The sequence below is a fragment of the Aquarana catesbeiana genome, linkage group LG08 (genome assembly GCF_042186555.1).
Source record: "Aquarana catesbeiana isolate 2022-GZ linkage group LG08, ASM4218655v1, whole genome shotgun sequence".
In the NCBI taxonomy this organism is placed as follows: domain Eukaryota; kingdom Metazoa; phylum Chordata; class Amphibia; order Anura; family Ranidae; genus Aquarana; species Aquarana catesbeiana.
The window spans coordinates 208,251,869-208,273,278 of NC_133331.1; the positions used below are offsets into that span (position 1 = coordinate 208,251,869).

The window sequence follows — 21,410 nt, forward strand, 5'->3', positions numbered from 1 at the left end:
TTGGACCTTTGTCCGATGGACTTGTGTACACACGCTCGGAAAATCCGACAACACACATTTGTCCACGGAAAATTTGAAAACCTGCTATTTAAAATTTGTCCGTTGCAAGTCCAACAACAATTGTCCAATGGAGCATACACACGGTCGAATTTACCGCCAACAGCCTGTCATCGAACATTTCCTGTCAGAAAGGCCGATCGCACGTACGCGGCTTTATTATTACATTTGTTGGCCTATTATTTTAAGTAGGAATAAATGAAAATGTAGTTGCCACCAAATATTTCTATATTTTATCTACAGTTTCCATAAGCTGTAAAAAATTACAATCCGAAGATAAAGCATTGTAAGAAAGACAGGCTCAACTGGTAGTAGTAGCGGTAACCATGCACAAGACAGGGACACCCAGGAATAGCCCAAGTAGGTTTGTCCTATCCTATGCTTTTTACAGAAAGGCAGAAAACAGCTCAGTGGATAAGGGCTTTCTACAGCATTTTAATAGCATAGAACAAACTAAGCATCTGCTAATCCGAGCCATTTACTAAACTTATGTCATTTCCTCACTAGCTGTGGATGTCGGGATGGAAACTTTATTCCACCCAAAACTCTACAAAACCTCTGAGCACCAGGTCTACATTGATGTAATTATTTCTACAATGTTTTCTGATGATTTTTATCTTCAATAAAGTCTTCACTTTTGTTTTAAACCTGTGATTGCGGTCAAAGCTTTTCCTGTTCTGAGCCCCAGGACCCAGGCTTGAGCTTATTTGGATCTGAAAAAACAAAAGGTGTGTTTTCTTCATAACAGACACAAATCCTGGAGACCTTTACCATACAGTATGTAGGTGAGAAACATAGGCACCATACAGTAGATACGTCATCCATAATTCTGCCAGTCAGTACCTAGTTACATAGTTAATCTGGTTGAAAAAAGGCACAAGTCCATCCAGTTCAAACAAAAAAAAGTAGCTGCCAGTGTTTATTTTTAAGAGATATACTGTACGTAAGTATTTAACTATTTTGAGGTACAAAGTACAAAACTTTTAGAATAGTCAATATTTGTGAAAATAAAATGAACGGTCAAGTCGCACAGCTTTTTAGAGCTGCTTCACCTACGGATCGCTTTGGTTAGGAGCAGATACAGGTGATTTGAAAGCCAAGCTACCATAAGTAATAATTAGGCAATTATAATTTAAATAACATACACCTATCTTGGAGTAAAGCATTACAAGGAATTATAGGTTTCCCACAGTAAGTATGCATTTTGGGCTATATTTCCAACATATACCTGAAAGTATTTTTTGATGTGATGCTTTATAATATATTTTGACTTGCTTGGCATTCCACATTTTTATAATTGTGTCTTTTATGCACAAATGTTTAAAATTTGATTCTTAAGGACATTTGTAGAGAACAACATTGACATAAGGTAATTGTGCAGGACTGCAAAGCAAGAAACAGGAAAAAAGCAATGGTAAGACAAAGAGATGTCTCCAAAGAGATAACAATTAGGAGGATCAACCACTGTGTATCAAAAATTAGAGAAACTTTATTGAAAAATCAACAGTGAGATTACTCTGAGCAGCTCCAATCCTTCCATAAGCTGATTATGCATGGGTGTGTGTGTGGGGCACCGAGATTGGCGCCATATTGTGACAACGTTGTCATTTTTTGTATGTGTTTTGATCTGGGTGTGCTGGGGGATGTCTCCACTATAATGGTGCTATTCTTTCTATAGTGGACCAATCTCACTGTTGATTCTTCAATAACGTTTCTCAAATTTTTGATACACCATGGATGATCCTCCTCATTGCTATCTCTTTGGAGACATCTCTTTGTCTCACCATGCTTTTTTCATGTATTGACCTCAAATAGCTTTGAAGGTATCCCATCCACTGGATGAATCGGTGACAATTAATTATATATGCTATTACTTCCATAACTTGGAAAGTGGGTGTAATGTTTGATTTTATTTTTTATACTTAAGCAGGAAACAGGGCCTATTTATTTCAAAAGTATCTCCACTTTTGCTGATGAAAAACAATTCCCTATGGGTGATCAGAGTAAGTTGCAGCTATTTTAACAAACTTTGCTACAGATTCCTACTTGTTTCTGCTCTGAAGAAAAAAAGTTCCATGCTCTACCAGGTTTTTTTTTTTGAATACTTAATAAGGCCGGGTTCACACTGGTGCGACATGACAGCCGTCCTACTTTGGATCCGACTTTGCCCTGTGACTACAAGCCGACATGCGTCCAACTTTCAATGAACGAGGATCCGACTTGGATCCCCGCCAATACCAGGCACTGTGTTTGGTATGAATCTTGAGGGGGAACTCCGCGCCAAATTTTAAATAAAAAAACTGCATGGGTTCCCCCTCCAGAAGCATACCAGGCCCTTGGGTCTGGTATGGATTCTAAGGGGAACCCCCCTACGCCAAAAAAACGGCGTGGGGGTCACCCCCAGATCCATACCAGACCCTTATACGAGCACGCAGCCCAGCCGGTCAGGAAAGGGGGTGGGGACAAGCGAGCACCCCCCCTCCAGAACCGTACCAGGCCGCATGCCCTCAACATAGGGGGTGGGTGCTTTGGGGCAGGGGGGCATCCTGCGGCCCCCCCCACGCCAAAGCACCTTGCCCCCATGTTGATGAGGACAAGGGCCTCTTCCCGACAACCCTGGCCATTGGTTGTCAGGGTCTGCGGGCGGGGGGCTTATCGAAATTTGGGAGACCCCTTTAATAAGGTTTCCCAGATTCCGGCCCCCCACCCTATGTGAATGAGTATGGGGTACATCGTACACCTACCTATTCACCTAGGAAAAAAATTGTCAATAAAAAAAAACACACTACACAGGTTTTTAAAATAATTTATTAGGCAGCTCTGGGGGTCTTCTTCCGACTCCGGGGGTCTTCTTCCGATTTCGGGGGTCTTCTTCCTTCTTCTCCGCGCTCTCCGGCCTCTTCTCCACGCTCTCCGGTTCTTCTCCCTCTCTCAGGTATCTTCTGCCGGGCTCCTCCGCTACCTTCTGCTCTTTTGCCGGCTCATCAATATGAGGACAAGGTGCTTTGGGGTGGGGGGGCCCGCATGTTGAGGGCATGATGCCTGGTACGGTTCAGGGGGGGGGGCGCTCGCTCGTTCCCACCCCCATTCCTGACCGGTCGGGCTGCGTGCTTGGATAAAGGTCTGGTATGGATTTGGGGGGGACCCCCATGCCGTTTTTTCAGCGTAGGGGGTTCCCCTTAAGATCAATACCAGACCCAAGGGCCTGGTATGCTCTTGGATGGGGAACCCATGCTGGTTTTTTATTTAAAATTTGGCGCGGAGTTCCCCCTCAAGATCATCTGAGTACAAGTCGTATGCCAAAGTCGGATCATGCGAGACGGTGATCCGACTTTGATCCGACTTCAATGATAGTCAATGGGCTGATGTAGGATCAAAGTCGGACCAAAGTAGTACAGGGAGCATTTCTAAAGTCGGAACGACTTCTGTCGGACCAGTTAGGACGGCTCCCATAGGGAAACACTGAATTTCACACGTCATGCGACATTAGCTCCCAATGTCGGAGCGTTTGTGTGAACCCAGCCTTAAAGTGACTAATTCATTTTAATCAGCTGGTGCACTTGGAGTGCTCAGATGAGAAAAGCCACAAGGTCTGTAAAGTTTTAGATGCTATAAAACCATTACTGAGTATCTCACCAAATAATAGGAAATTATATTTCTCGGGCGCATTCTCTACACCACCTGTGTACGGAATGCCTCCAGGAGCCATATTGCATTGACTTTATAGAAAATTATAGTGGCTGCAGTTTAAACAGGAAAGGTATATTTTTTTTATAATAACATTAACTTACAGTATGGCTTATGTAGCAATTGTACTGTAAATGCTACATTCATTTTTTTTTTTTTTTACTGTATAAATAATTTTTCTTCACAAAAAAAAAAAAAATACTATATATATATATATATATATATATATATATATATATAGTAATATTGGGGATTGTTTAGCTTAATGTAGACCCTACCAGTGAGCTGAGTCCATGCCAGTTGTGCCATTTAAGGGCTTGTTAGCCCACTTTTATTAAAGGAAAAATAAGTCCAATAACAGAACAGTTGCCCGCGACGCAGGGGTTTCAGCTTTCCAAAGCAACAAATATATAAATTAAAAATGCAAAGGCTCTCTTCAGCAGCAGCACCACTGCTCAGGCTCTCACACGGGGCCCTCCTGACTCCTGTCAGCGACCTCAGGCTTAGGTCTCTAGCTTTCACAGTGCCGCCTGCACTCTCTGGCTACTCCAGTGCACACCTGCGCTCTCTGGGTTCTCCCTTGCAAGCCTGGACTCCTCGGGAGGGTGGAGCCCAGAACCCTGGTCCTGACTCTACTATCGGGCCCACACACACCTGAACAATCAGTGTGCTGGTGAGTCTCAAAACCCGGACCCAGGACTGGGGATTTCATCCCACCCACCTGGATCTCTAAGAAATCCCCCGGGCTCCAGGTCCCAAAGTGGACTTTACTAAACAGTGAGGAAACTGAAAAGCCAGTTTCCTCCAAAATAAGCAAATGCACTGGAGCCCCTCAACCTGCCTGGATGAGAGTCCTGCGTCCATACACTGGTGGGGTACCACACTACCACAATATGAAAAAGTATTTGCCCCTCTCTGATTTTTTTGCATATTTGTCACACTTAAATGACTCAGATCATCAAACTAATTTTACTATTGCACAAAGGTAACACGAGTAAATACAAAATGCAGTTTTTAAATGATGGTTTAATTTATTAAGGCAAAAAAGCTGTCCAAACCTGCCTGGCTTTATGTGAAAAAGTAATTGCCCCCTAAAGTTAACAACTGGTTGTGCCACCCTTGGCGGCAACAACTGCAATCAAACATTTACGATAACTGGCAAAGAGTCTTTCACATTGCTGTGGAGCAATTTTGGCCTACTCGTCTTTGCAGAATTGTTTTAATTTAGCCACATTGGAGGGTTTTACAGCATGAACGGCCTGTTTAACCACTTAATAACCGGCCCATCGTCAAATGACGGCTACAGGGCATTTTTTTAAATCTGGGAGGGCGTACAGTGACGTCAGGTCATGACGCCGGTTCCTCTCCTCCCCTCTGTGTACCGATCGGTACACTCTGAGCAGAGAGGGGGAGGGATCGGATGGCAGCAGCGCTGTGGGCTGCATCTGTAGTGCAGTGACATCCAGCCATCCATCCATCCATGCTCAGCCATCCCCCAATGCTCTGCAATGCCCTGCAGTACTCTGCAATGCCCTGCAATACTGTGCAATACTCTGCAACACCCCGCAATACTCTGCAATACGCCGCAATACCCCGCAATACCCTGCAATATTGTGCAACACCCTGCAATAACCCGCAATACTGCGCAATACTCTGCAATACCGCGCAATACTCTGCAATACTCTGCAATACCCCGCAATACTGTGCAATACTCTGCAATACTGTGCAATACCCCTCAATACTGTGCAATACCCCGCAATACTGTGCAATACCCCGCAATACTCCGCAATACTCTGCATCACCCCGCAATACTGTGCAATACCCCGCAATACTGTGCAATACTCTGCAATACCCCGCAATACTGTGCAATACCCTGCAATACTCTGTAACACCTGCAATACTGTGCAATACCCTGCAATACTGTGCAATACACTGCAATACCCCGCAATACTCTGCAATACCCTGCAATACTCTGCAATACTCTGTAACACCCGCAATACTGTGCAATACCCTGCAATACTGTGCAATACTCTGCAATACCCCGCAATACTCTGCAATACCCCGCAATACTCTGCAATACTCTGCAATACCCCGCAATACTCTGCAATACTCTGCAACACCCCGTAACACTCTGCAATACCCCGCAGTGCTGTGCAATACTCTGCAATACCCCGCAATACTGTGCAATACTCTGCAATACCCCACAATACTCTGCAATACCCCGCAATACTGTGCAATACTCTGCAATACCCCGCAATACCCTGCAATACCCTGCAACACCCTGCAATACCCCGCAATACTGCGCAATACTCTGCAATACCCCGCAATACTCTGCAATACTCTGCAATACCCCGCAATACTGTGCAATACTCTGCAATACTGTGCAATACCCCTCAATACTGTGCAATACCCCGCAATACTGTGCAATACCCCGCAATACCCCGCAATACTCTGCATCACTCCGCAATACTGTGCAATACCCCGCAATACTGTGCAATACTCTGCAATACCCCGCAATACTGTGCAATACCCTGCAATACTCTGTAACACCCGCAATACTGTGCAATACCCCGCAATACTCTGCAATACCCTGCAATACTCTGCAATACTCTGTAACACCCGCAATACTGTGCAATACCCTGCAATACTGTGCAATACTCTGCAATACCCCGCAATACTCTGCAATACCCCGCAATACTCTGCAATACTCTGCAATACCCCGCAATACTCTGCAATACTCTGCAACACCCCGCAACACTCTGCAATACCCCGCAGTGCTGTGCAATACTCTGCAATACCCCGCAATACTGTGCAATACTCTGCAATACCCCACAATACTCTGCAATACCCCGCAATACTGTGCAATACTCTGCAATACCCCGCAATACCCTGCAATACCCTGCAACACCCTGCAATACCCCGCAATACTGCGCAATACTCTGCAATACCCCGCAATACTCTGCAATACCCCGCAATACCGTGCAATACTCTGCAACACCCCACAATACTCTGGGGGGTATTGCGGGGTATAGCGGTGTATTGCAGCATATTGCACAGTATTGCGGGGTATTGCAGAGTATTGCGGGGTATTGCAGGGTGTTGCGCAGTATTGCAGGGTGTTGCACAGTATTGCGGGGTATTGTGGGGTATTGCGGGGTATTGCAGAGTATTGCACAGTATTGCAGGGTATTGCAGAGTATAGCACAGTATTGCGGGGTATTGCAGAGAATTGCGGGGTGTTGCACAGTATTGCAGGGCATTGCAGAGTACCGCAGGGCATTGCAAAGCATTGAGGGATGGCTGAGCATGGATAGATGGATGGCTGGATGTCACTGAACAGCGCTGTGGGCACTACAGATGCAGCCCACAGCGCTGCTGCCATCCGATCCCTCCCCCTCTCTGCTCAGAGTGTACCGATCGGTACACAGAGGGGAGAAGAGGAACCGGCGTCATGACATGACGCTGATTTGTTTACATGTGACCGCTCCGTCATTTGACGGAGCGATCACATGGTAAATGGCCGCGATCAGCGGTCATTTACCGGGATCCGTGATGCGCCAGGTCCCCTGGACCCGGCGGTCACTGATGTTCTCGGGTGCGCGCCCCAGGGGGCGCGCAAGAGCGGAATTCTGGGAGGACGTCACTGTACGCCCTCCCAGAGTTAAAAAAACACCCTGTAGCCGTCATTTGGCTATGGGCCGGTTATTAAGTGGTTAAACAGGCCGTTCATGCTGTAAAACCCTCCAATGTGGCTAAATTAAAACAATTCTGCAAAGACGAGTAGGCCAAAATTGCTCCACAGCAATGTGAAAGACTCTTTGCCAGTTTTCGTAAATGCTTGATTGCAGTTGTTGCCGCCAAGGGTGGGACAACCAGTTATTAGATTTAGGGGGCAATTACTTTTTCACATAAAGCCAGGCAGGTTTGGACAGATTTTTTCCCTTAATAAATGAAACCATCATTTAAAAACTGCATTTTGTATTTCGTGTTACCGTGTTACCTTTGTGCAATATTAAAATTAGTTTGATGATCTGAGTCATTTAAGTGTGACAAATATGCAAAAAAATCAGAGGGGCAAATACTTTTTCACACAACTGTATATATACATGCACGGAGCACCTTCAGGTGTTCTGGAGCACCCAGGCCAATTCTGACATTTCTCTCCTACGTGTAAAAATCATCATTTATTTGCTAGAAAATTAAATAGAACCCCAAAACATTATATATGTTTTTTTTAGCAAAGACCCTAGAGAATATAATGGCGGTCATTGCAACTTTTTATCTTGCACGGTACTTGCGCAGCAATTTTTCGAACGCGTTTTTTTGGAAAAAAAACAGTTTTGTGCTTTAAAAAAAAACAAAACAAAAAGTTAGCCCAATGTTTTTGCATAATGTGAAAGATGAAGTTACGCCAAGTAAATAGATACCCAACATGTCACCTTTCAAAATTGCACACGCTTGTGGAATGGCGCCAAACTTTGCTACTTAAAAATCCCCATAGGCGACACTAAAATTTTTTACTGGTTACATGTTTTGAGTTACAGAGGAGGTCTAGGACCAAAATAATTGCTCTCGCTCTACCGATCGCAGCGATACCTCACATGTGTGGTTTGAACATCATTTTCATATGTGGGCTGGACTTGCGTAAGCGTTCACTTCTGCATGCGAGCACACAGGGACAGGGGTGCTTTACTCTGCAATACCCCGCAATACTCTGCAATACCCCGCAATACCCCACAATACTCTGCCATACCCAGCCATACTCTGCAATACTCGGTCATACCCAGTCATACCCAGTCATACTCGGCGATACCCAGCCATGCTCAGCCATACCCTGCCATACCCTGCCATACCCTGCAATACCCCGCAATACTCTGCCATACCCCGCAATACTCTGCCATGCCCTTCCATTCCCAGCCATACTCTGCAATACTCGGTGATACGCAGCCATACTATGCCATACCCAGCCATACCCAGTCATACTTGGCGATACCCTGCAATACCCAGCCAAACCCAGCCATGCTCAGTCATGCTCAGCCATACTCCGCCATACTCTGCTGTACTGGGCCTCTGTATGTGGCCAGGTTGTGGAAGTCTCACACATGTGGTCTCGCCGTACTCAGGAGGAGTAGGAGAATCTATTTTGGGGTGTAATTTTTGGTATGTACATGCTATGTACAGAAATATTGTATAAATCCACAACTTTGTGTTAAAAAAAAAAAAAATGCGTTTTAACCACTTCCCGCCCGCCGGCCATCATACGACTTTGTGTGGGAATATCTGAATGATGCCTGCAGCTACAGGCATCATTTATATATCAGCATTTTCATCCGGCGATTCCCTACACCATAAGAATGATCATAGTGGCTGTTCCACTGCTTGATCGTTCTTATGGGAGGCAAGTGGGGACGTCCCCCCTCCCGCCGCCCTCCGGTGCTTCTACCAACTCACCGCTACGATCGAAGCCAGGATCGTTTTTTTTTTTAATTTCAGGCTTCCCAGCCTAGAGGTGAGATGTGGGGTCTTATTGACCCCATATCTCACTGTAAGGAGGACCTGTCATGCCATATTCCTATTACAAGGGATGTTTACATTCCTTGTAATAGGAATAAAAGTGATCAAAAATTTTTTTTTTTGGAAAAAAGCATCCAACTAAACAAAAGTAAAATGAACAACAATAAAAAAAAAAAAAACCCTTTAAAGCGCACCTGTCCCCGTGTGCTCACATGCAGAAGTGAAGGCATACGCAAGTCCAGCCCACATATGAAATGGTGTTCAAACCACACATGTGAGGTATCGCTGAGATCGGTAGAACGAGAGCAATAATTTTGGCCCTAGACTTCCTCTGTAACTCAAAACATGTAACCAGTAAAAAATGTTAAAGCGTCGCCTATGGGGATTTTTAAGTAGCGAAGTTTGGCGCCATTGAAAGGTGACATGTTGGGTATCTATTTACTTGGCGTAACTTCATCTTTCACATTATGCAAAAACATTGGGCTAACTTTACTGTTTTGTTTTTTTTTAAAGCACAAAACTTTTTTTTTTCCAAAAAAAAGGCGTTCGAAAAATTGCTGTGTATGTATATGCGGTGTGTGAGAAATAACCTGCTAATATGACAATTTTGTGAAAAAAAAACTTGATTTTTCAAAGAATTGTGGGAAAAAATGACAACTTCAAAAAACTCACCATGCATCTTTCTAAATACCTTGGAATGTCTTCTGTTCAAAAAGGGGTCATTTGGGGGGTATTTGTATTTTTCTGGCATGTTAGTGTCTCAAGCAATTAGGTAGGCCGTCAGTACTTCAGGTGTGACCAATTTTCAGATATCGGCACGTTAGCTTGTGGACTCTATAACGATCACAAAGACCAAATAATATCCACCGATTTGGGTTATTTTTACCAAAGATATGTAGCGGTATAAATTGTGGCCAAAATATATGAAGACAAATTACTAATTTGCAAAATTTTATAACAGAAACAAAGAAAAATGCATTTTTAAACAGATTTTTCGGTCTTTTTTCTTTTATAGTGCAAAAATAAAGAACCCAGCAGTGATTAAATACCACCAAAAGAAAGCTCTATTTGTGTGAAAAAAGGACAAAAATTTCATATAGATACAGTTTTGCATGACTGAGTAATTGTCATTCAAAATGTGAGAGCACCAAAAGCTGAAAATTGGTCTGGTTATTAAGGGGGTTTAAGTGCCCAGTGGTCAAGTGGTTAAAGTCATGATACAGCATCTCACTTGGATTTAAGTCTGAGCTTTGACTAGGCCACTCCAAAACCTAAATTTTGCTTTGTTTGACCATTTGAAGGTGGACTTGCTGTTGTGTTTCAGATCATTATCCTGCTACATAACCTAAGTGCACTTGAGCTTGAGGTCACAAACTGATGGCCGACTTTCTCCTTTGGGATTTTCTGGTAGAGCTCAGAATTCATGGTTCCATCAATTATGGTAAGTCGTCCAGGTCCTGAAGCTGCAAAGCAGCCCCAGACCTTCACACTACCACCACCATGTCTGACTGTAGGTATGTTGTTCTGGTTATGAAATGCTGTATTAGTTTTATGCCAGATGTAACGGGACACACACCTTCCAAAAAGTAAAATGTTTGTCTCATCAGTCCACAGAATATTTGCCCAAAAGTCCTGGGGATAACCAAGATATTTTTTGATAAATGTTGAGTCTTTGTGTTCTTTTTGGTGAGCAGTGACTTTGGCCTTGGAACTCTCCCATGGATGCCATTTTTGCCCAGTCTCTTTCTTATTGTTGAATCATGAATAGGGATGAGCTTCGAGTTCGAGTCAAACATAAGTTTGACTCGAACATCGGTCATTCGACCGTTCATCTAATTACGAACATTATGGGCCGTTCGCGCCAAATTCGAGTGGCGCATCACAGACCATAAGCCACTGCAGCATCACAGTACATTGCTGGCTGATGATTGGCCAAGCATGCACTATGACCCGCATGCTTTGGCCAATCACAGCGTGGTAAGAACGGAGAGCCATTATTGGCCAAAGGCAGGGTGGCTTTGGCCAATTGGGCCTCAGGGGATTTAGTACACGCCCCACACTATATAAGGCTGCCTGAAAGTCGGCCTTGTGTAGTGTGTTCCGGCGTGCTGAGAGATAGAGAGAGAGAAGTGTCACTTAATTTGAGTTAGATAGAGCAGGCAGGCGAGTCAGTTAGCTGCAGTCAGTGTATTTAGTACATATATATATGCATCCCAGGTGTTGTGTATATATATATATATATATATATATATATATATATATATATATATATACTGTATTGAGTTTAGCTAGATCCGTTCCTGTTATTCTCTTCATAATATACTTACAGGCAGGCAGCTACAGTATTTTCAGTCAGTGTACTGTATCCTGTGCACAGTGTGCAACTAAAGCTAACTGCAGACAATTGCTGGTGTTCTCTTCCTAATAATACCACAGGCAGGCAACTGCAGTATTTTCAGTCAGTGTACTGTATCCTGTGCACAGTGTGCAACTAAAGCTAACTGCAGACAATTGCTGGTGTTCTCTTCCTAATAATACCTCAGGCAGGCAGCTGCAGTATTTTAATGAGTGTACTGTATCTTGTGCACAGTGTGCAACTAAAGCTAACTGCAGACAATTGCTGGTGTTCTCTTCCTAATAATACCACAGGCAGGCAGTTGATTCAGCTAGCTGCAGTATATTAGTGTACTGTATACTGGGCACAGTGTGCAGCTAAAGCTCACTGCAGACAATTCCTGTTGTTTTCTTCCTAATAATACTAGAGGCAGGCAGGCGATTCAGCTAGCTGCAGTTTAATCAGTATATATATACATCCCAGCTTTGTGCAGCTACATCTTACTACAGGCCACTCCTTGTGTACCTATTCCATCAAAGACAGTATGTCTGGAAGGCCAACAAGGAGAGGCAGATAGTCACAGGCCAACCAAACTATTTGACCACAGTGTCGGGTACATGCTGCAGGAGGATGTGCAGCGTTTTGAAGGCTCCGATGATGGTACCCAGCTTGAGGAAGGTAGTAACGTGAGCCCAGAAAGAGGGGTTGCCCAAAAAGGACAACAAATTGGCAGTCATGTCCCCCCAGCTGCAGCATACTGCCAGGTTTGCTCCAGTGACGAGGAGGAAGGGGATGATGAGCTCACTGACTCTATGTGGGTGCCTGATAGGAGAGAGGAGGAGGAGGCACATCTCCAACGAGACAGGATGCCCTCCAGGGGCCAGCTTAAGGGCAGCCAACTGACTGCATCACACCGCAGAGCTCCGCAAGTGCAGGACGCTGGTGACTCAGTGCATTATTCCAAAAGTTCTTTGGTGTGGGCATTTTTGTGAGACGTGTGCAGCAGATTGCACCGTTGCTATTTGCAACACATGTCTGAAGCGTATCAAGCGTGGACTAGACAGCAAGCGCTTGGGCCACCACATGCTTAATCAGACATATGTCGAGCTCCCATGCAGCCCATTGGCAACACTACCTAAAAGACCCACACCAAAAAACAAGCCAGACCTCTCCTTGCTCCTCCTCATCAGCTGGGATCTCCAACCCCACTATACCTTCAGTCCTCTTAGAAACCTGCACTGAGAGGAATGAAGGTGTAGAATTAGGTTTGCCACTGCCAAGTACTTGCGGGCAATCTGCTATCGGTACACCAACGTCCGATTCTATCAGGCAGAATTCCCTACCCCAGTTGCTCCACCGGCGAAAGAAATTTGGTCCCAGCCATCCACATGCCCAGCAGTTGAATGCTAGCTTGGCTAAATTGATAGCACTTCAACTGCTGCCTTTTCAGTTGATAGACTCTGCCCCCTTCCATGAGTTTGTAGAATGTGCGGTACCTCAGTGGCAGGTTCCCAAACGCCACTTTTTCTCACTGAAGGCGATTCTGGCTCTCTACTGGCATGTGGAAGGCAATGTCCATGCCTCCCTGGACAGGGCGGTCAGCGGTAAGGTGCATATTACCGCTGACTCATGGTCCAGCAGGCATGGACAGGGACGTTACCCATCTTTCAGCACGCACTGGGTGTCTCTGCTGGCAGCTGGGAAGGATGCAGGACAGGGTGCAGTAGTGTTGGAGGTTGTTCTGCCACCACACCTCCAAAATTCTACTAGTGGTGATTCTGCCACACTTCTCTCCTCCACCCCCTCCTCTTCTTCTTCCTCCATGGTCTCTTCCTGTGCTGATTTGTCCTCGAAACCAGCAGTGCTCCATAGGCGTTCAAGGGGCTATGCAAGCACGCAGGCAATAAGATGCCATGCAGTGCTTGAGCTGGTGTGCTTGGGGGACCGGAGCCACACTGGGGCAGAGATTCTGTCAGCTCTGCAGGGGCAGGCACAGAGGTGGTTGATGCCACGCCAGCTTAAGCCAGGAATGGTGGTTTGCGACAATGGCACCAACCTCCTCTCCGCCCTCTGACAGGGACAACTGACCCATGTGCACTGTTTGGCTCATGTCCTTAACTTGGAGGTGCAACGGTTCTTGGGCAGGTACCAGGGCTTACAGGATGTCCTGAGGCAGGCCAGGAAAGTCTGTGTGTATTTCCGCCGGTCATATAATGCCAGTGCTCAGCTTGCTGACCTCCAAAAGGAATTTAACCTGCCCACTGCCTACTCAACGTTGGCCATGCTGCAGCGGCTACTCACGCAGCAGAGGGCCATCAATGAGTACCTATGCGACTATGGCACCAGGACAAGGTCAGGGGAGCTTAGTTTTTTCCCCACGAAAGTGGGCCATGATCAGGGATGCATGCACTGTCCTGTCACCATTTGAGGAGGCCACAAGCATGGTGAGCAGTGACAGTGCATGCATCAGTGACACTGTCCCTCTTGTTGACCTGTTGGAGCACACGCTGCGTGGAATAATGGACAGGGCACTTGAGGCAGAACAGAGGGAGGAAGAGAAGGAATTCCCTACCTCTCAAGGCCCCCTTTATCCAGACAGTGTTCCTGCGTGCCCACCGATCACACAGGAAGAGGACGAAGAGGAGGAGAAGGATTGTGTCAGCATGGAGGTGGAGCCTAGCACTCAGCATCAGCAGCAGTCTTCAAGGGATCATTTACAGTCCGAAGAAACCCATGGACTTGTACGTGGCTGGGAGGAGGTGGCTGCGGATCATGTCGTCCTTAGTGACCCAGAGGACTCCGGACCGAATGCCTCAGCAAACTTACGCTGCATGGCCTCCCTGATCCTGCGGAAGGATCCTCGTATTCGTGGTATCAAGGAGAGGGATCATTACTGGCTGGCAACCCTCCTTGATCCACGTTACAAGGGTAAGGTTGCGGACCTTATCTTGCTGTCGCAGAGGGAGCAGAGGATGAAATATCTTCGGGAGGCCTTGCAGAAAGGTTTGTGCAATGCGTTTCCAGAGCTTGGGAGGTTACAATTTCCTGGTCCTCCTGGACAACATGTTGCTGAGGCTTTGGTCAGTCACAGAAGGAGCGGTGGAGAAGGTGGCCGTCTGACCGATGCGCTCAGACAATTTTTTAGTCCGCAGCCCCAAGGTATGATCGGTTCCAGCAACCATCGCCAGAGCCTGATTCACATGGTGCAGGAAAACCTAAGAGCAAGATCAGACTTGGACACCTTTCCCACCGAAAATCCTATGGGGTACTGGGTCTTGAGGATGGATCACTGGCCAGAGCTTGCATAGTATGCAATTGAGCTACTGGCCTATCCTGCATCCAGCGTTTTTTCGGAACACACATTCAGTGCTGCTGGAGGCTTTGTAACCAATCACAGTGTGCACCTGTCCACTGAATCGGTACATCTGCTGACCTTCATAAAAATCAATCAGTCTTGGATCACCAGCTACCAAGCACCTGATGCTGATATAACCAAATAATTTTTTTTTTATGTGAGATCCCTTCAAGACTGCCTATGCTGATGCTGAGTGACTATCCTGCTATGCTGAGTAACTATCCTCTTCCTCCTCAATGTTCATGCTGATAGCTTGTAAGAACATTTTTGGCTCTGGGCATGGCCACCAGTGGCTAAGGCCCAATTTTTCTGCCCCTGTTTAACTGGGGCATGTAATTACAATTTTTGCTGCAATACTTTGCAGCAGGGCTCATTCCTGCGCTCCAACTAGAGTATCTGTGAGGGGTTGCAGTGTTGTGGCACCAGTGCACCAGTGCCTTAGTCTCAATTTTTCAACCCTTGCTTAACAGGGGCATGTAATTACAATTCTTGATCTTATATTTCACAGCAGGGCCCGTTCGTGCGCCCACCAAGAGTAACTGTGAGGCCTTATAGGGCGTACACACGGTCGGACTTTGTTCGGACATTCCGACAACAAAATCCTAGGATTTTTTCCGACGGATGTTGGCTCAAACTTGTCTTGCATACACACGATCACACAAAGTTGTTGGAAAATCCGATCGTTTTAAACGCGGTGACGTAAAACATGTACGTCGGAACTATAAACGGGGCAGTGGCCAATAGCTTTCATCTCTTTATTTATTCTGAGCATGCGTGGCACTTTGTCCGTCGGATTTGTGTACACACGATCTGAATTTCCGACAACGGATTTTGTTGTCGGAAAATTTTATCTCCTGCTCTCCAACTTTGTGTGTCGGAAAATCCGATGGAAAATGTCTGATGGAGCCCACACACGGTCGGAATTTCCGACAACACGCTCCGATCGGACATTTTCCATCGGAAAATCCGACCGTGTGTACGGGGCATTACAGTGTTGTGGCAAAACCACCACCATACCATCCACCACCAAATGCCCAATTTTTCTGACCCTGTTTAACAGGGGCATGTAATTACTATTCTTGATCTAATATTTCACAGCAGGGCCCGTTCCTGCGCCCACCAAGAGTAACTTTGAGGGCTTACAGTGTTGTGGCAACACCAACACCTAAGGCCCAAATTTCTGCAGAGTATATAGGGCAGGCCCCTAGTTTCAAACATCCAACTTACAAACGAATCCTACTTGCAAACGGAAGGAGACAACAGGAAGTGAGAGGAAATCTACCCCTAGGAAGGGAAATTCTCTCCTGTAAGAGTTCCTTGTGTCACTAAAAACCCCAAATTTTCAAAATCCAATTGTCATTGGGACAGAAAGTGAGGTAAAATCTTCTGAACAGGTGCACAGACAGCTGGGGGGGTGGGGGGGGTGGTTCTCAATGATTTTCATCCATATTGCTGGGACCAGACATGACATTAAAGCAGTTTTAAATGACTTTTTTTCCTTTAGAAATGTCATTTTGAGCAGGGACTGTTCTAAACATGGGAAACACGCGCCAATTTACAGGCATACTATAGACACCCCCCAGGCACGATATTTAAAGGAATATTTCACTTTTATATTTTCACTTTAAGCATCATTAAAATCACTGCTCCCGAAAAAATGGCCATTTTTAAAACTTTTTTTTGCATTGATACATGTACCCTGGTGCAGGACTCGGGTCCCCAAACCCTATTAAGGACAATAACTTGCATATTAGCTGCTAAAATTCGCACTTTTGATTTCTCACGTTCAAGTCCCATAGACTTCAACGGGGTTCGAAAGTTCACGCAAACTTTCTTTGTTCTGATGCAAACCGAACCGGGGGGTGTTCGGCTCATCCCTAATCATGAACACTGATCTTACCTGAGGCAAGTGAGGCCTGTAGTTCTTTAGATGTTGTCCTCGGTTCTTTTATGACCTCCTGGATGAGTTGTTGTCATGCTCTTGGAGTGATTTTTGTAGGCCGACCACTCCTGGGAAGGTTCACCACTGTTCCAAATTATCTCCATTTGTGGATAATGGCTCTCCTCATGGTTCACTGGAGTTCCGAAGCTTTAGAAATGGCTTTGAAATCCTTCCTAGATGGATACATGTACATTACTTTGTTTCTAATCTGTTCTTGAATTTTTTTAGATTGTGGCATGATGTGTGGGTTTTTGTGATCTGTTAGCGTGCTTCACTTTGTCAGGCAGCTTCTATTTATGTGATTTCTTGATTTAACAGGTCTGGCAGTAATCAGGCCTGGGTGTGGCAAGTGAAGTTTAACTCAGCTTTCCAAAAAATTGTGGTTAATCACAGTTTATTCATGATTCAGCATGGGAGGGGGCAATTATTTTTTCACATAGGGCCAGGAAGGTTTGAACAGCTTTTTTACCTTAATAAATGAAATAATAATTTAAAAACTGCATCTTGGATTTACTCAGGTTTTCTTTGTGTAATAATAAATTTTTTTGATTATATGAATCATTTAAGTGTGAGAAATATGCAAAACAATAAAAAATCAGGAAGGGGGCAAATACTTTTTCACACAACTGTATTTATATATACTATACTTATTATAATGATTATATTGCTGAAAAATAGTAATAGGAACCACTTCTACGTATCCTTCATATAGAGGTTAAAAGTATGGTTAGCCATGGGTTGCTCTTTTTATGGTCACTATGCTCTGCAAAATGAAACCAATACTTTTATTTTGTTCCAGGTTGAACAGTTGAATCATGAATCATCTTACAAAGTGTGTATGTATCCTAACTGTTGTAGCTGTGCTTTTTACACTGAGTCATTCAGAAACACCCGCCACATGTTCTGTTGTACAAGGTGTTATAGGTTTAAATGGCAGAGATGGAAGAGATGGGGCTACTGGACCAAAGGGTGATCCAGGTGAGATCTGTTGTCTCATTATACCAAGATATATTGTCGACTGCATTTCCAACATGGAATTAATATGCCCTTAACTTAAAGTGATTGTAAAGTCTGATTTTTTTTTTCCTATAAAAATAACAAAGATGTTTTACTTACCTGCTCTGTTACAATAGATTTGCACAGAGCAGCCCAGATCCTCCTCTTTTTGGGTCCCTCTTCTGTGCTCCTGGCCCCTCCCTTCTTTTGAGTGCCCCCACAGCAAACAGCTTGCTATGGGGCACCCGAGCCGAGTCACAGCTTCCTATGTCCATTCAGACACGGAGCACCGACTCGGTCCTGCCTCGCCCCCTCTCTCCCCTGTTTGGCTAGCTGACTTTGAATGACAGCAGCGGCAGCCAATGGCACCACTGCTGTGTCTCAGCCAATCAGATAATCTTGGATGGCTGAGACACTCATAGACATTGTGTCAGAAACCATGAATCAGACCGAGACAGAAGTACAGTTTTCACACTTATACGACTTGTCCCATGATTTTGTACTGCAAAATCGTATGACAACTCATTCTCTATGATTTTCAATGACTACCATTCATATTGGCACGACTTTAAGTCGTGCCGACTTGAAAGTAGTCCCTGCACTACTTTGGTCCAACTTCTATGCGAGTTGTACTCCATAGACCTCAAAAACCTCAAGTAGCATGCAAATCGTGCCTGAATAATATAGACACGATTTCAGTACGACTTTGTAAGCACAAGCCTGGCTCGCTGATCGGGAAAGGAAAACTTTTTTTTCCTTTCGCGACAAGCGACAGGCAGTGCTGACAGCTGTCTGGTATGAATCATGAGGGGGAACGCCGCGCCAAGTTTTAAATGAAAAAACTGGCGTGGGTTCCCCCCCCAGGGGCATACCAGGCCCTTAGGTCTGGTATGGATCCTAAGGGGAACCCCCATGCCGAAAAATCGGCGTGGGGTCCCCCCCAAAATCCATACCAGACCCTTATCCGAGCATGCAGCCCGGCCAGTCAGGAATGGGGGTGGGGACGAGCGAGCGCCCCCCCTCCTGGACCGTACCAGGCTGCATGCCCTCAACATTGGGGTATGGGTGCTTTGGGGCATGGGGGGCGCCCTGTGGGGCCCCCCCACCCCAAAGCACCTTGTCCCCATGTTGATGAGGACAAGGGCCTCTTCCTGACAACCCTGGCCGTTGGTTGTCGGGGTCTGGGGGCGGGAGGCTTATCGGAATCCGGGAGCCCCCTTTAATAAGGGGGCCCCCAGATCCCGGCCCCCACCCTTTGTGAATGAGTATGAGGTACATCGTACCCCTACCCATTCACCTAGGGAAAAAAGTGTCAATGAAAAAACACAGTACACAGAATTTTAAAGTAATTTATTAGGCAGCTCCGGGGTCTTCTTCCGACTTCAGGGGTCTCTCCGGCATCTCCTCCCGGTGTCCTGATCTTCTGCCTTTTATATAGGCGGTGACCTCGCCCCCTTATGCCGTCACAGTCCCTGGGCATGCTGGGACTGTGACGTTTTAGGGGGTGTGGTGATGTTGACCACGCCCCCTTATGACGGCACAGTCCCAGCATGCCCCGGGACAGTGACCTCATAAGGGGTCACCGCCTATATAAGTCCATTGCGGAGCGCTCAGAGAGCATTCCAGCCGGAGAGAGCGTCGTGTCAACATTGGAAGAAAAGAAGAAGGCAGAAGGCAGAAGTCCGGGCCACCGCTAGCAATAGAGCTGCAGAAGATAGAGGAGGAGCCGGCAGAAGATCAGGACACCGGAAGAAGACACCGGAGAGAGACCCCTGAAGTTGGAAGATGACCCCCGAAGTCGGAAGAAGACCCTGGAGCTGCCTAATAAATTACTTTAAAAACCTGTGTACTGTGTTTTTTCATTGACACTTTTTTCCCTAGGTGAATGGGTAGGGGTACGATGTACCCCATACTCATTCACAAAAGGTGGGGGGGCCGGGATCTGGGGGCCCCCTTATTAAAGGGGGCTCTCGGATTCCGATAAGCCCCCCGCCCACAGACCCTGACAACCAACGGCCAGGGTTGTCGGGAAGAGGCCCTTGTCCTCATCAACATGGGGACAAGGTGCTTTGGAGTGGGGGGACTGCAGGGCGCCCCCCATGCCCCAAAGCACCCACCCCCCATGTTGAAGGCATTCGGCCTGGTACGGTCCAGGAGGGGGGGGGGGCGCTCGCTTGTCCCCACCCCCATTCCTGACCGGCCGGGCTGCGTGCTTGGATAAGGGTCTGGTATGGATTTTGGGGGGACCCCCATGCCGATTTTTTGGCGTAGGGGGGTTCCCCTTACAATTCATACCAGACCTAAGGGCCTGGTATGCCCCTGGGGATCATGAGTTCCCCCTCATGATTCATACCAACTACTGTATGTTTTCATTTGTTAATGGAAAAGTTGTGGCAAAATCGTACAAAGAAGTACTGCTCCAAAATTGCAGTAAAATCGCACCTAAATCGCAGCAATCACACTTGTTTAATAATCATAAATAAATAAAATGTAAACAGAGTAAACGTAGTCAAAACATAGCCAGAGTTTGGGAACCGGAAGGGATAGTCAGACAAGCCAAAACGTCAGGGAGCCAGAGATGAGAGTAGTAGAACAGTAAGCAGGATCTGGAGCCAGAAGGAATGTCAGCCAAGTAAGTCTTTAACAGGAACACAGGAGAGCATCTCTAGAGATGTGACCATGGCGAAGGCAGAGATTATCTGGACTGGACGGCTTAAGTAGGCAGGACTAATGAGCAGGATATCATCAACAGTTGAGTCACTGTGGAGAGATAGGAGCTGGCAATTAGCCGACAACTGAGCGGCCAGCTTTGAGAAGGTAGGGCTGAGCCCAGCCCTAACAGTACCCCCTCCTCAATGACCCCTCCCCCTCGGAGGACCACCAGGCTTGAGAGGAAAATCTATGGAAAGTCTATGGAAATCACGGAGGACAGGGGCATGTACGTCCAAAGATGAGACACAAGAGCGTTCCTCCGAACCCTACCCTTTTCAATGCATCAGGTACTGTATGCACCCATGAAACCTACGAGAGTCAAAAATGGACTGTACTTCATACTCCTCATGATTCTCAACCTGTACAGGGTGAGGACATAGTAAAGTGGTTGCAGACCAAAGGTTTTAATAAGGAGACATGAAATATATTTGAGATATGCATATTAGAAGGAAGGGCTAATGCGTAAGCCACTGGGTTAATCCTGCGAAGAATATGGAAAGGCCCAATAAACCAAGGTCCAAACTTCAGAGAGGGAACATGAAGTCGGAGGTTGCGAGATGACAGCCAGACCCTGTACCCAAGCTGGTAGGAAGGTGCAGGCAGGTGTCTGCGGTCAGCATGGAGTCTGTACCTATCATTAGCATGTCGCAAAGCCTCCTGGACTTGTGCCCAAGTGGAACGAAGACCACGGAGATGCTCCTCTAATGCAGGAATACTCTGCAGAACAAATGAGTCAGGCAATATGGAAGGTTGGAAACCATAGTTCGCCATAAACGGGGACAATCGGGAAGCAGAATTCAAGGCACTATTGT

The 21,410-nt window shown here is 46.1% G+C and overlaps 1 protein-coding gene across 3 annotated transcripts in view; it reads left to right on the forward strand.

Moving 5' to 3' along the window:
- The first annotated feature begins 1,042 nt into the window (after positions 1-1,042).
- LOC141106244 (pulmonary surfactant-associated protein D-like) overlaps positions 1,043-21,410 on the forward strand; it is a 106,271-nt gene continuing 85,903 nt past the window's right edge. Inside the window, exons 1-2 of one of the 3 annotated variants that reach the window (XM_073596860.1) lie at positions 1,043-1,141; positions 17,690-17,868. In XM_073596860.1, coding sequence (XP_073452961.1) covers positions 17,706-17,868 — 163 coding nt within the window. In that variant the 5' untranslated portion in view covers positions 1,043-1,141; positions 17,690-17,705. Of the gene's footprint in view, positions 1,249-17,689; positions 17,869-21,410 lie in introns of all 3 variants that reach the window. The other 2 variants (XM_073596861.1, XM_073596859.1) reach the window with 2 other exon arrangements.